The 14037-nt window shown below is 32.8% G+C and overlaps 1 protein-coding gene across 2 annotated transcripts in view; it reads right to left on the reverse strand.

Moving 5' to 3' along the window:
• Positions 1-310: 310 nt before the first annotated feature.
• OTOGL (otogelin like) overlaps positions 311-14037 on the reverse strand; it is a 153227-nt gene continuing 139500 nt past the window's right edge. For both annotated transcript variants that reach the window (XM_063075783.1, XM_063075782.1), the window contains 7 exons: positions 10150-10213; positions 8858-9036; positions 8292-8396; positions 6927-7046; positions 5431-5476; positions 1161-1240; positions 311-511 (listed from right to left, as the gene is read on the reverse strand). In XM_063075783.1, coding sequence (XP_062931853.1) covers positions 311-511; positions 1161-1240; positions 5431-5476; positions 6927-7046; positions 8292-8396; positions 8858-9036; positions 10150-10213 — 795 coding nt within the window. The remainder of the gene's footprint in view (positions 512-1160; positions 1241-5430; positions 5477-6926; positions 7047-8291; positions 8397-8857; positions 9037-10149; positions 10214-14037) is intronic.

Here is a 14037-nt window from a genome sequence, read left to right on the forward strand (position 1 = left end):
AGAAATTCTGCAGAATAAACTTCTAATTGATGGGATTATTCCAGATCTGTGCTATGTTGCAATTATACGCATAACAGCATTTCAGCTGAACTACTTATAATCATTTGATTCTCTAAAATGAGCAAATCAATAAATCTAGTTTTGCCAAGAGCATATATTTTGTACCAACCGTTAAATTGCCATATCCCAATAGTCTGAAAAATACATTACAGTTAAACAGTATAAATCTGCCAAGTACCTAAATAATAGTGATTCGAGTTAACTGTATTTGACATTATGATGTTGTATAGAGTTCTTGGAATCCAAGAGTTTAATTCCACTGGCATGTACAATCTACAGGTTCCTGGAGAGTGAACATAATTTCAGTGCCATTTCCAGAGCAATACAGAGGCACAGTCAAGTTTCGCACTCCATTTTCACGACAGCACTTGCAGAATCTTAGGTGACTTTCTATATTGATGTTATATATGGTAGCTGATGGGCATTTTCCATCACAAGATGCAACATTTATCTGAGAAGAGAAACAATGAGAAAAAAAGTCTTAAATTTTTAAAACTCTGGTTATTATTTGTTTCCACTAAGAAGTTGAGGAAGGTAAGGCTTTCTTCCTCATCACTTTAATCCTCAAACTTCTGCAAGATAGAAGGTTGTGAAAATATTAAGTTGAAACGTAAGTCAAAGGGATGTTCCATGGTAGTGCTCATCATAGCAATGCTGGCATTAATCAAAACATGAAATAGGCACCCATAATTAGACAGGTGCACGGAATATGTCAATCACAATCTAATGATTCTATGGGCACCTGTACTGTCATGGCTCAAGTAGACTATAAAATTATACAGGTTATATTAAATAGAGCAAGAATACTTTTGCTGAATAAAATTGCATAGTTAAGACAACATATAGTAAAATATATTTACATTCAATTTCCATCTCTCTGGATTGTAATTATCATTCAGAAATGTTGATTACTTATGCTAAAAATAATTCATATTTCTTCACAAAGACAATATTTTAGTATTAGGATGTAGGATTAATCTCAAAGTTAAATATTATAAGTGTTGGTATTTTGCTGGCTTACGGACTTATTATTGCTGTGACTCATATACTTCTGGAAAGATGCATGCCCTTTATGTAAACAATGATATTTTTCCACTTACAGAGCTTTGGCTTACACAGTCCTGTTTCCTTATGACTGTTTTAATGATCACTTTCTGGCATATTCTTTCTTCCTGTTTGCCTGATAAAATATAGAATGTATTTATTCAGCAAAAGGTTAGTGTCAAATTGTTTTTTAATTCAATCAAACATATGAATATATTTACAATTGAAAATTGATATATTTATATGAAATCTACCCCAGTCTTAAAAGATATTTAAAACTCCACTTTTGCATATTTTTGTGCAATATTTATTTTCACTTTCTAAATAGACTATCTTATATTTTCTAACTTTATATTTATTTCCATTTTTTATCTTATCGTCCTAGAATAATCATCATAATCATAAATCAAAAATATTCCACACTTGTAATAATGCTAACATCAACCTGTGTGTGCCATATATGTGTGTTTTAAGTAATTTTTGGAATAAACCATGGTATGTACGGTATGTCTAAGTAAATAGATATATACATAATTAATGCATAACTACATATATATATCATTTTTTAAATAAAAATTAAGAGATTTAAAACCATCTTATCTTAATGGATATTCATATAAAATAATGAAAAATGTAATCGAATTATTTATCAACCATATTGAAATATATGGATGAGTCATACTTGATTTTATGGCTCTGAAAAGGTCTTTTATGATTTCAAATGGAAACACTTTGTATTCATTCAGGATATTTAACCTGCCTCTGTGTATGTGATGGATTGTTACTTGTAATACACCCAAGAATATATATTTAATGTTGTATGATAGTAGATGTAATCCCTGAATCAATATGCAAAAGACCAATGTCCTCACCTCACTCTGTTATTAATTTGCTTTATCACTTTAGGAAAGTCATTGAGTCATTCTGCTGAGTTTCCTTCCTTGCAAAAGAGTAGAATTATATCACCAATTTTCAAATAAGTTTAGCCATAAAACCCTTATTTAAAATAAATGCTTTAAGAAATCCCAACATGTAGAGAAAATAAAGGTTAACCTATTCCAGTTGAAGGACAGATGGATAGCTAAGATTGCCTGAAATTAAACCGTCCTTCTCAAGGTCACCCATTACCTCTAAACTGCTAAATTCAAAGGTCACCTCCCAGTTCTTATCCTACTTGACTTCTCAGCAGCACTGACCCAGACCATCACTCTGTCCTCCTTAATACACTTTCCACACTGACTTCCTGAGCTCATAGGTTTTGGTTTTCATCCTATCTCACTCATGGCTCCTCCTCAGTCTCCTGGGCTGGTTCTTTCTCCTTTCCCTGACCTCTCACCTATGGTGTGACCCCAGGCTCAGTGTGATTGGTGGAGTGCAGGGCAGGCTGTTTTGTGCCTTATGGTGCTTTCATCCACCAATGGCTTCATTAGCCCTTCTGTTCTCATGTTAGTTCAAGAATAAAGAAGAGTCAAGAAAGAAATCATCTTTACCATGGTCTCTTTTCTATCACCTTCCTCCTCTCACTCCTCATGCTACAGACACACATTGCTGCTTCCTCCACTTTGAACACAATTCCCTGCCTGGCTGGCTTCCCTAGGACACCTGGTCCTATTCAAATGACACCTCATCACGGAGCCCCCACTTAAATTAACAACCCAGATCCCCTCACTCTCCACTCCTTTTATTCTTCACTTCTTTTCTTTATACCACTCATCACTACCTGACATCTTGGTACCTATTTATGTGTTTAGTGTTTCTTCCCCTTCTTGATAATAAGCATGATCCAAATGTTTCATTCACTATTATAGTACCAGTGCCTGAAAGGGTGTCTGGCATGTAGGCACCCAATAAAAACCTATTTGAGAAGTTACTTCATTCAGTGAATGAGACTGGGACAGCATTAATTTATTCATAGCTGCGTTTGTACAAAAAGGCATTTCCAGTTCATTTCTCAGAGACTTTATTGTAACACATTTGGTTTAGCACAGCACCTGTGATAGTATCAAGCCTCTACAATCTCTTTCATACCATGGTCACCCAAAAGCAAAGACTACAGACAAGGGTTCTCTAATAACAAAGCAGAAACTACTTCACAAGTCCTTAGATGTCAGATGAGAGAAACCACGGTAGCTTGTTATTATTCTGCAACTTCAAAGGACTTGGCAGAGTTGCAAGATCCTGGGCCCAGGCACTGGACAGGCCTAAACCCATTACTGATTGGTGTAATCAACTTCTCTGAACATTCAGTTCCTCATCTGTGGGGGAAACTACCTGCCTCCCAAAACTGTTGTGAGGGTTAGTTGTGGTCTTGTCTGCAATGAGCTTAAAGGAGCCTCAATGTGTGGGAGGCACTAAATGGTGGTTCAAATGATCTGTCACACAGATCTTCCCCTGTATGTCATCAGATACCATAAATATACCCACTTCTCTAATAATTAACATGGGGTTACAGAAGCCAGGGCCTTAACATTGCCTATGACTCTATTCCTGTATCCCATAAATAACGGAGAGTCTAGACTCGGAGGAAGGAGAAGGAAAAAGAGGTGAGGTTATAAAAATATAAAGTGTTATTACACTATGCACAAAAGTTCCAACAACATAATTGTTATGGGTTAAATTGTGCCTTCAAAAAACTCCTTTGTACCTTAAGAAAGTGACCTAAGGTCTATGCAATCAAGTAATAAAGTAAAAATGAGATCTTTAGGTGGGCCTTAATCCAATATGAATAGTGTCCTCATAAAAAGGGGAAATTTGGAGAAAGACACACATGCAGGGAAAAAACCATGCAAACATGAAGATGGCCTTTGACAAGCCAAGGAGAGAGTCCTGGCGTAGATCGTTTCCGCACAGCCCTCAGGAGGAACCAACCATGCCAACATCTTGTTTGGACTTCCAGTCTCCAGAAGTCTGAGACACTAAATTTCTGTTGCTTAATTCACCCACTTTGTGAAACTTTGTTACAACAGGCCTACAAACTAGCACAATAACAAATTAGATGTCAGGCCATTTTATGGTGAACTTTTTTGCTTGTTGGGTCTATGTATGTGTGTGTTAAATTTGACTTTTCACACATCAAGTAAATAAAAATTTGGTCTTCCTAGCCCTGCCACTAATCAGCAGAGCTCATCATTCCGCTTCTTTCCTTTCCTGCAACGTATCCTGGTGATGTTCCAGAATATCCCAAGTAGTTAAGAAGTAGACCCAGAGTGGAGTCCCAGGAATACCACTCACAAGAGGTATGACATGGACAAATGACTTAACCCCTGAAAATCAGGATCATGTCAAAAGCTGTTTCACTGGATTTATTTGAGGGATAAATATTGTGTAGAAAACTTCGGAGAGTTTCTGACTTATAAGCTATTCTGACTTATAAGCTATTATACATAATGTTGTATCAATATTTTCATATATTTAATATTCTGTTTGGTACCATTGTACAGCTTTAAATAGACAAGACTACTCTTAAATAGTCATTGGATTTAGCCCTTCTTCTTGAAAGAAGTTCAGAAATCTCCCTTGAGAGACGTGCCGATTTGTATGTAAGAATCTGATCTTACACTATGGTATTAACTTGAATTGTGTTGTGTCCCTTTTCCTGAAACCTTCTCTAAACAATTTTAAAATTACTGCCTATGCCAATTTTCCTAAAACTCCTATCTTTATCCTGACATAAATTCATAGACATTTGAAAAAGAAAAAAAAGTGGTTGCATGAATAGCCCACTTAAAATCATTCAAAATCACTATGAAATAAACCTTATAATTCAAACTAATATAAAATATATTGCATTCATATAACTTTAGTTATCAGAATAATTATGGGAACTCTTACATACAGGATATAAATACAATTTACAAAAATGGTATTTCCCAAAACTATTGTACAGAACCATGGACTTGTTCAAATAGGTTTGGCAAATACTGCTCTCCCTATGTCCTTATTGGAGTCACAGTGCAATTCTTATAGTAACCTACTTAACTTTGTGTAGTACAGCATGTTGTGAGCAAATTTGACCATAGGACACTTTTAAATTTAAAGCCTATTAAAATCCTGCACAGTACCTTTTGGAAAATGCCACAATAAAGAAATTTCCAATATCTAAATTAAAATATTCTAAATTAAAATACTTTACTTACACTCCAGAAGAGAAAGACTAAATTAAAAAGTTATTAACCACATGACACAAAAACCTCTAAATAATATACTTTATAAAATTTGTTTCCCTCTTTGAATCACAGGAATTAAATTTTATGAGAAAAACTATAATCACCATGAGCAATTAAAACTAGTCTATCAAGTTAATGCCTGTGATATGTCCTCACTTACAGATCTTGCAACAGCCTTCATTATAAAGCTTTACAATCCCTTCATTCTAGGAAGAGAGAAAAGGAATAAAGTAAAAACAAAAACCAAAAAAATACAGTGTTCATTCATTTCCTCTTTGACTAGAAATAAACTAACTTTCCCAATACTTTTATCAAATATCACAAAGCTTTTACAGAAAAATGATTGACATTTATGGGAAAAGGAGGAATTGATAAAGGGACAAAAAAATCAATTATATTTTATATTGATAAGTTAAATTTTTTTAAATTAAAACATAAAAATAAAAACGTTTATTTTAAAAATTAGGAGCAGATATTTTATTTAAAATTACATTATCTCTATGTTAGTAATATGAAAAAGAGGGTAAAAATATTACCCTATGTAAAAGGACACTTTTTAAATGCCACAAGATATTTTTTACCAAAGCAAAATAATAAAAGCTATTTTAAATAGAGACCACTATATATTTTTAACTCATCAAAATAATCTAAACTGCTCAAATAGATTAGATTGAGTTCCTGAATATAACTGAATGCTAAAATGACATATCTTTTTCTTTAATATTTTATTATTCAAAAAAATCCTCTACTTTAGCATGGCTCTTATCTAAGGCTAAATTAATAAAATTTTATTGATCAGCTTTTGGAATTTTAACAGTAATTGATAATTGCTTTAGTAAGTTGTTTTTTGCAATTAAAATATAAGAATAATGTACTCTATACAAATTAGTCTGTAAAATAAAATTATGACTTATTTCTTTCCAGAACTGGAAATCTATGACCTTACTACATGTTAAATCTAGTTAGCCATCATTGTTAAAAAGACATATCTTGGGGGAAAAAAAGCAATGAGACTATGCTATTTATCTACACACAGAACAAAGCTAATTTTTCATTAGGAATGTTGTTATTACCTCAATAATTAAAGCCACAAAGGATCCTTAAAAATAAAAATTGTATCACTTTTCAAAATCTCCTTTCCCAATAGACTCTTCTCTGAAAGAATAGGAAACTGAGAGCATAAAACTAAAGAACTGGCAATGCAGTGATTTTGCTGTTCTCTAGTGGCCTGTGCTCAGCGATGCTAAGGCAAATGTCTCTTAGGCCAGCAGCATTAAAAGGTGAATGACATCACAAATCTGGCTGTTTGCTTAGGAAAGAAAATTGGCCAAACTCTGATTGATTAGTTTATTAATCCATATTAAAAGGGAGGCTAGGTCTAGTGACCAAATGATTTTTCAATAATCCTCATATCTACACATAAAAAACCCAGAGATAGCAAAGTGTCCATTGAAAGAGAGTCAAAATTATTTGGAACACCATATTTACTCAAAATAGCAAACTGAAGAAATATAATAGAGCTTTTATTTATTCTTGAAAATAAAACATTCACCATAATAAATAAGCCACAATGTAATTATGAGCCTGTAAAACATATTAATGTGTATTTTCTAAATTTTTTAATACTAAATTTTTTAGATATAACAAAGTACAAACCATTTTGCATTCAGTCTCATTAAAAGGGGGACAGACCATACTGTAGTTTAGAATCATTGTCCCTTCATCAGTCTTAACACATTCATATGTTGTGCAGTTATAGTGCCAGGTACTTCCCTCCTTAAAAAAAAAAAAAAAAACAGAAAGAGTTACTGTTTTTCATATTCAAATATGCTATATATATTAAGTAGAATATTTCCTATTCAACTGAATCAAAAGCCAAATCAAGATGCAGAGAGCCTCTTGTGACATAAAATGTTCCATCCAAAAAAGGTCCAAAGATTTATCTGAAATGATTAAAAATATAAATGTGTCTTTGTATATGTTAGGTTTTATACTAGAATCAGATGTAAACATGAAATAAAGCAATAGAGAGGAAAGAAGTAAATAGATATCTGTTTCTACTACAAAATTAATTATCTAATTTGGCCAAGTGTCAAAGGTCTTGCGCTAATATTTCCTCACTAATTATAAAACAACAAATCATATCACTTATACACCTCCTTTCTTGAGCTTTGTTTATTCTTCCTTCTACTCCCTTTTCATCAAAAAATTTTTAAAAAATATTTGGATGATAGTGTTTGTTGACTTATGGTTGTAATTTTATATACCTTATGTTTATTTTAAAACCTAATCTTATTCTTTTAACAAATGTTTAAATATAAAAACTTTGCTTCATTCTTGATTTCAGAATTCTTATTCAGAAATAGTCAGCTGAAGTAAGTATTACATAATTATTGGGCTGTAATTTTTATTTCATAACTCACATTTTACAATAACAGTCAAACTGACTTGAAGATTTCTTATGAACCAGTAAAGAATTTTGATGACCTTAACCATTTTCTTTTCTCTAGATTTTATATTAATTTATGAATAGTTCAGAACTTCTATGAATTTCAATTAGAAAAAAACCTATAAGTTCAGGTAGATAGATAAAATATTCAAATTTACGAAGCACAGTAATATCTAATTTATCTGAAATCAAAAATTAGCTGTTCCATAGAAATATTAATTGTTCTTTTGTTATGATTAGAAATCAGCATTTCTCAAAGCCCATTTCTCATCTAACATCTGAAAAAAAATGAGGATCTATGATAAAAAATTCATTTGAAAAACAAGTTAAACATATTTCTTTACAAAAAAATTATCAGATATTTTTATGTGTAACATATGTAACTGTGTCTTGTGTGTTGTAAGTGTGCTGCATATGGATGAGTTTATTGTATGTAGAGGTGTGTGTGTGCGTGAGAGAGAGAAAGAGAGAGAGATTTTCTAAAGTTATTTGACCCAAGAATGTCTTCTTCAGAAAGTAGTACAGAAAACTACCTTTCAAGAAACACATTTTAGAAAACAAAGAATTCGTACGTCATATATAACTGATGTTCCATTTTCCATATGAAATTTGCAGGACACATTTTTGCAGGTACCACAACAATCATAATCACTTGGGGATGGAATGTATGCCTGGTGCTGAAAATAATAATAATAATATGTTGAATAAGCCACACAACAATACCTCTATTTTTAATGAATTAGTTCTTTCCAACACAACTATATGCTCTCTCTGATCACCTGCAACCATTTTTAAGGTTGAATTTAAGGATCTTCAAATAATAATTGACTTTATAAAGCTCTATTAAAAGTGAAGTAGATATTAACCTTTACATCTAACAGCCAAGATTCATCAAGCAGCTACGGCAACCTCAGGTCAAACCAGCTGGCAAGCTATAGATAATGAGACTCCTGAAGCTCAAGGTCATACACAGGAAAGTGAAAATCTGCATGACATAAATATATGGCACAATAATAGACTTCTCAAGAACTATTCAAGTGTATATTTTTAACTCATGGAGTCTTCCTATTTCAAATTCTGTAGCTGCCAATTTTAGACTCATTAACTCTCACCAGAAAGATTTATAAGGCATACTCACAACCTCACATTCTTTTGAACAGTTCACCATTGTAAAATTCAGAGTGTGAAAGCCTGTGTGGTTATCTTTTTCTTCCAGACACTCTATTGTGTAACAGAAGTCCCCTTTCAAATACTTTATCATAGATTGTCCGGGATTCAATACTGATACTTCTTGAAATACACACACATCAGCCTTTTCTAAGGAAAGAAAAAATAGTCAACAAGAAAACACGATATAGAGTTTTTTATTAATCCATCAATGGAATTTATATTTAAGCCTAATTTTAAGTCTATATATCTAATTTGTCTATATTTAAGTTTTCATTGTGATGTGCCAATTTTTCAAAACCAGTGAAGATCTTCACTTTTATATGTTGTTAATAACCCAAGAGTTTACTTAATAATGACTGTAGCACATTTATTCCTAACATAATAAGAAATTGATCTGTGAAATCAACTGCTATTTATTGTTTAAACTTCCTCCAAAAGCTGTATTTTGTAGCAGGTTCCAAAATAGATCTCCAGAATAGGCAAGCTTCTTGCTGCTCCCTCTTCAGGATGTGTGACAAGTTGGGGCTGGCTGTGGATGCAAAGCCTAATTCAATACCAGGACTTTTAATGATGGAACTGTTAACATTTCACAGTTTTTAAATGTTTTTATTTGGGAAAATTTTTTTAATTTTCTAGTATTGCAAAATAAATATCATGGATATCGTATTTCATGATGGAGGCAGCTGATTGAATAACACACTGTTGTATTTTTAAAAGTGGCATATCACGGTAGTCTGGGATAGGGATGAAAAATTCAGCTCAGAAGCTGTTTGTGCCTCACCAACACTGAACTTAAGCCTTCTCTCATATAAAAATATAAAAATTTTAAGCCATTGATCAAAACTTTTTTTCTATTAGCCTGCTAATACTTAAATACGAAGATTTCTGTTTCATAGAAAAATCCACTCTATGCTCTGCATTATTAACATCAATGATAATAAAACAATGGATGAAAAACCCTTACACTTATAAATGTTGTATATTTTTAAAAACTTAAATATAGAAATATTAAAAAGAACCCTACTTTAAAATTCTGTGAAGCCTCTGTAAAAAATATTTACTTTTCTGTCCTATTATCAAATTTTTCAGAACATTTAGCATAAAATGAAAAATAATAGTACATCTTTACACTCAAATACTGGTGAATGGCTTAAAATGTGTAATATATATCTCAAAGAAAATCATTTTTAATTCACTAATAATGAAAAATAGATACCAATAATATTCACTAATAATTTGAGTTACAAAAAATATAGTTACCACAGAGATACTTTACACATCCACAGTCACTCTGAAAGTTATGGTCTATTGTAGTAAATTCTCCCTATTAGAAAGATATTATTATTATTATTATTATTATTATTATTATTATTATTATTATTATATGACTTACCATGTATCTTATTATATGACAATTGTAAAATATATACATATGCATTCATAACATTTAATAAGTTTCCTACCACACAGCCAGACAAATAGCAGGTGTTTAATAAATATCTGATAGTGAATAGGCTTGGATTAACTCTGTGGTCACTTAATTAGTAGCTCATGGAAAAATTCATTATAAATAATGTGCCTAGGGATCACTCAATCTCTTCAAGCATTTATTTCTTTATCTACTGAGTAAAGGTGGATATGGTGATCTTTATGGTCTGTCTTACTTTCAAATTGTATTGATTCTGAGCTTCTGGAGGGTAATCAGAGATAACACTTGCCAACCCTGGGAAATTCTTGCTTTGGGCAAATAATAGAGGTGGTCCAGGGCTCTGATGTCTGCATCTGAGCAAGACTGTCACAGCATACAGAACAGGCTCAGTAACAGGACTGCCTTTGTGCCAGTCCTAGCTCTGCTACTTGCCAGCCATGTGATCTAGGGCACATTACTTAACCAGTCTGCTCCTCACTTCCCTCATCTGTAAATTGGGGAAAATAACACTGCCTACCTCTTAGGATTGTGGAGAGAAATAAATGAAACCATATATGTAAAGAGCTTAGAATAGGACTGACACATAGAAAGTGCTATATAACCTTCAGCTGTTAGTAATTTGTTGTCATGACAGATGCTCAAACTTTGTTCTATCAGAAATGATATTCCCCCAGGCAAGCACAGGACTAAGCTTAAAGATTCAAAATGGTATTTTAAGCCTCCACTTTTCCTTCATGCATTTAATTTTCATATGACATCAGTAATAAAATGAATTTGATTCTTGACCCAAAGAAATGACTTAAGTAAATTCATATATACAAATGAATATACAAATGGCATGTATTCCTGTTAAGCTAATAATATCTTACTTTTTATAGTGCCTTATAAGCTGTAAAGTAGTTTCGTAAACATAAACTCATTTGATGTTTTAGGACTTAGTCATTAGAAGATACCAGTGGGATTGGAAATAAAATGTCAAAATAATGGAGTTAATAATAATAATAAATCAGATTCTCCTAGTATGTAAGCTACTCCAGAGATGAAAGAAGGAAGCATTAGGTTTGTACTAACTCTTTTAGGTCACTTACTCACCTACGTTTTAATAGTTAAAGCCATATCACTCTCTCTGTACTCTCAAACTTAGGCTTAAATCATCTGTTCTCCTCTTCTATGCTTATTTCTTTTAAGATCTTATCCACATATCTAGTTATACTTTATTCTCGTAAGTATACAATTTCACACAGAGGGAATATCTCCTTGACTGCTCTACAAATTCATAATATTACATGAAATAAGATGGTGCTTTTTTACCCCCAAGTGAGCATCCCTATCCTTTGAAGTCAACAGCAAAGTCACTTTAGGTTGTTTCTACTTTAGGGTGATTATAAATAGTGCTGCTATGAACATTCAAGTACAAGTTTTTGTTTGGAAATATGTTTTCATTTCTAGTGGGCATATACCTAGGAGTGGAATTGGTGGGTCATATGGTAAGTCTGATTAACCTTTTGAGTAACTGCCAGGCTGTCTTCTAAAGCAGCTGCATCATTTTACATTGCCATCGGCAGTGTAGAAAGGTTCCAATTTCTCCACATCTTTGCCAACATGTGTTATTTTCTGTCTTTTTAGTGGGTGTGAAGTGGTGTATCTCTGTACTTTTGATTTGCATTTAATTGATGACTAATGATGTTAAGCATCTTTTTATGTGCTATTGGTCATTTTAATATCTTATTCGTATAAGTATCTAGGTACAGCCATACAAAGGAATAGTATTTGACAATTAAAAGAAATATAGTCATGACACATGCAACAATATGTATGAACATTGAAAACCTTATGCTAAGTTAAAGGAGCCAGACACAAAAGACCACATATTATTATATGATTCCCTTTATATGAAATATACAGAATAGGACAATTCATAGAGGCAGAATGATTTCTGAGGGCTGGGAGTTTGAGGGAAATGAGGAGTTACTGCTCATAGGTACAAAGCTTCTTTTTTGTGGTGATGCAACTGTTCTAAAATTGATTGTGTTGATGACTGCACAATTCTGTGCATATGCTAAAAAACACTGAATTGTATAGTTTAAATGGCTGAAAATTGTATGGTATGTGAACAATATTTTAATAAAGCCATTATGAAAGAAACACTGCAAAGCCCTAACATACTCTTCAGGTTGAAATACCTTTGTTGTCTATGTGAATAAACTAATGTGATGTTAAAAAAATCACCTTAGTCACTAAGACAAACATTAGCCATCATTCAGAGTGAATACTCAGGAACATTGGGTCAGGTCAATGCTTGTGTAGAACCATGAATGTCAAATCTAAATCATCACACATGGACAGTTATGCATATTTGGGTAAGATGTTCAAGGATATTGAAACTACTACTGTAGTTATGTTCTGTGTGCCTACAACAGTACTAATATGTAATATAGCATACACTCAATAAATGCTTGGAATATTAAGTATTGTCAAAATTTGATTCATAATTAAGTCTCATATTAAAACATTGAGACTTGAGCTGAAAATAAGCTAAATAGGCCAGCTACTGAAACAAAGTTGGGGGAAGGAGAAGAACACAAGAAAAGGGAAAGTGCAAAATGGTAGGAAACTATTAGGGAAAAAAAGCAGAGTTAAGGTAATGATCAGATCAAGGTTAATGAATTAACATAAAGGCTTCTACCCAAAGAAGCTTCAAAGTGCCCAGACATAGGAGGCATAAATTCCCACAGGAAGAAGAGCTTGGTACTTATTGTTATGTTAGAAGTTATTGAAATGCTTATAAGGCACTGTTACCTCTTTCGGGCCAGCAAAAGAGCTCTGAATGAGGTTGGTTATAAGTGGAATCTCAGTGTCTCTATTCTGAGTTGTTCCTCTGACCAGCTGGAGTGTTTGTCCAACTATACACACACAACACACACATTTGTTCAATATGTTACAAAAGGCCAAAACTGTAGGGGTTAGAAATCTTGATTCTCATTTGATTTTTAGAATAGGGTTTTAGGTAATGCATGTATGGGGCAAAAGCCCTCGATTTAGGGGACAAAAGTCCACAGATAATGAGGGAAAAGCCCATCTAATCAATTACAATCAAGTATATGTTGATTCTCAGTTGATTTTTAGAACAGGGTTTTTTTGGTAATGCATGTATGGGGCAAAAGTCCACACATAGTGTGGCAAAAGCCCATCTAATTAATTCTAATCACTGTTTAGGGATGGGATTATGTACTTTGACTATTTAACATACCAATTGTTGTTAAAAGATGTTAAAAGAATTGATGTAGGAAAAAATGTGAAAAAACGTTTGCTAAGGACAAGCTGTTTGTTAGTGGAAACTTTAGCAAGAATTATCATAAGAGTGTAACTTTTGTTTAAATCATTTGGGGAGAGGTTACATTTTGGGTTAGATAACGATCAATGGCAGTCTGATCAATTTAGCTTTCATAAATTGTACTTTGGAATGTCAACTTGTTAATTTAAGTGATGTTACTAGTTTCCATTGTTTAAGCTATACTTAGCTATAGATAACTTTTGTCACATTGCCCATGTCTTTGTGTCCTTCTGAAATGACTGAATCAACTGATTATTCTTGTGAAACTTCCTTGTCTTTACTATAAAAAATAGATGCAAACTTTGAATAGGGGCTGTACCCAGTTTTCTCCTTTTAACAGAGGAGTTGCTGAGGTGCAGTCCCTTTGGGCTTCTCATTGCATTCA

The sequence above is a fragment of the Cynocephalus volans genome, chromosome 12 (genome assembly GCF_027409185.1).
Source record: "Cynocephalus volans isolate mCynVol1 chromosome 12, mCynVol1.pri, whole genome shotgun sequence".
Taxonomy (NCBI): Eukaryota; Metazoa; Chordata; class Mammalia; order Dermoptera; family Cynocephalidae; genus Cynocephalus; species Cynocephalus volans.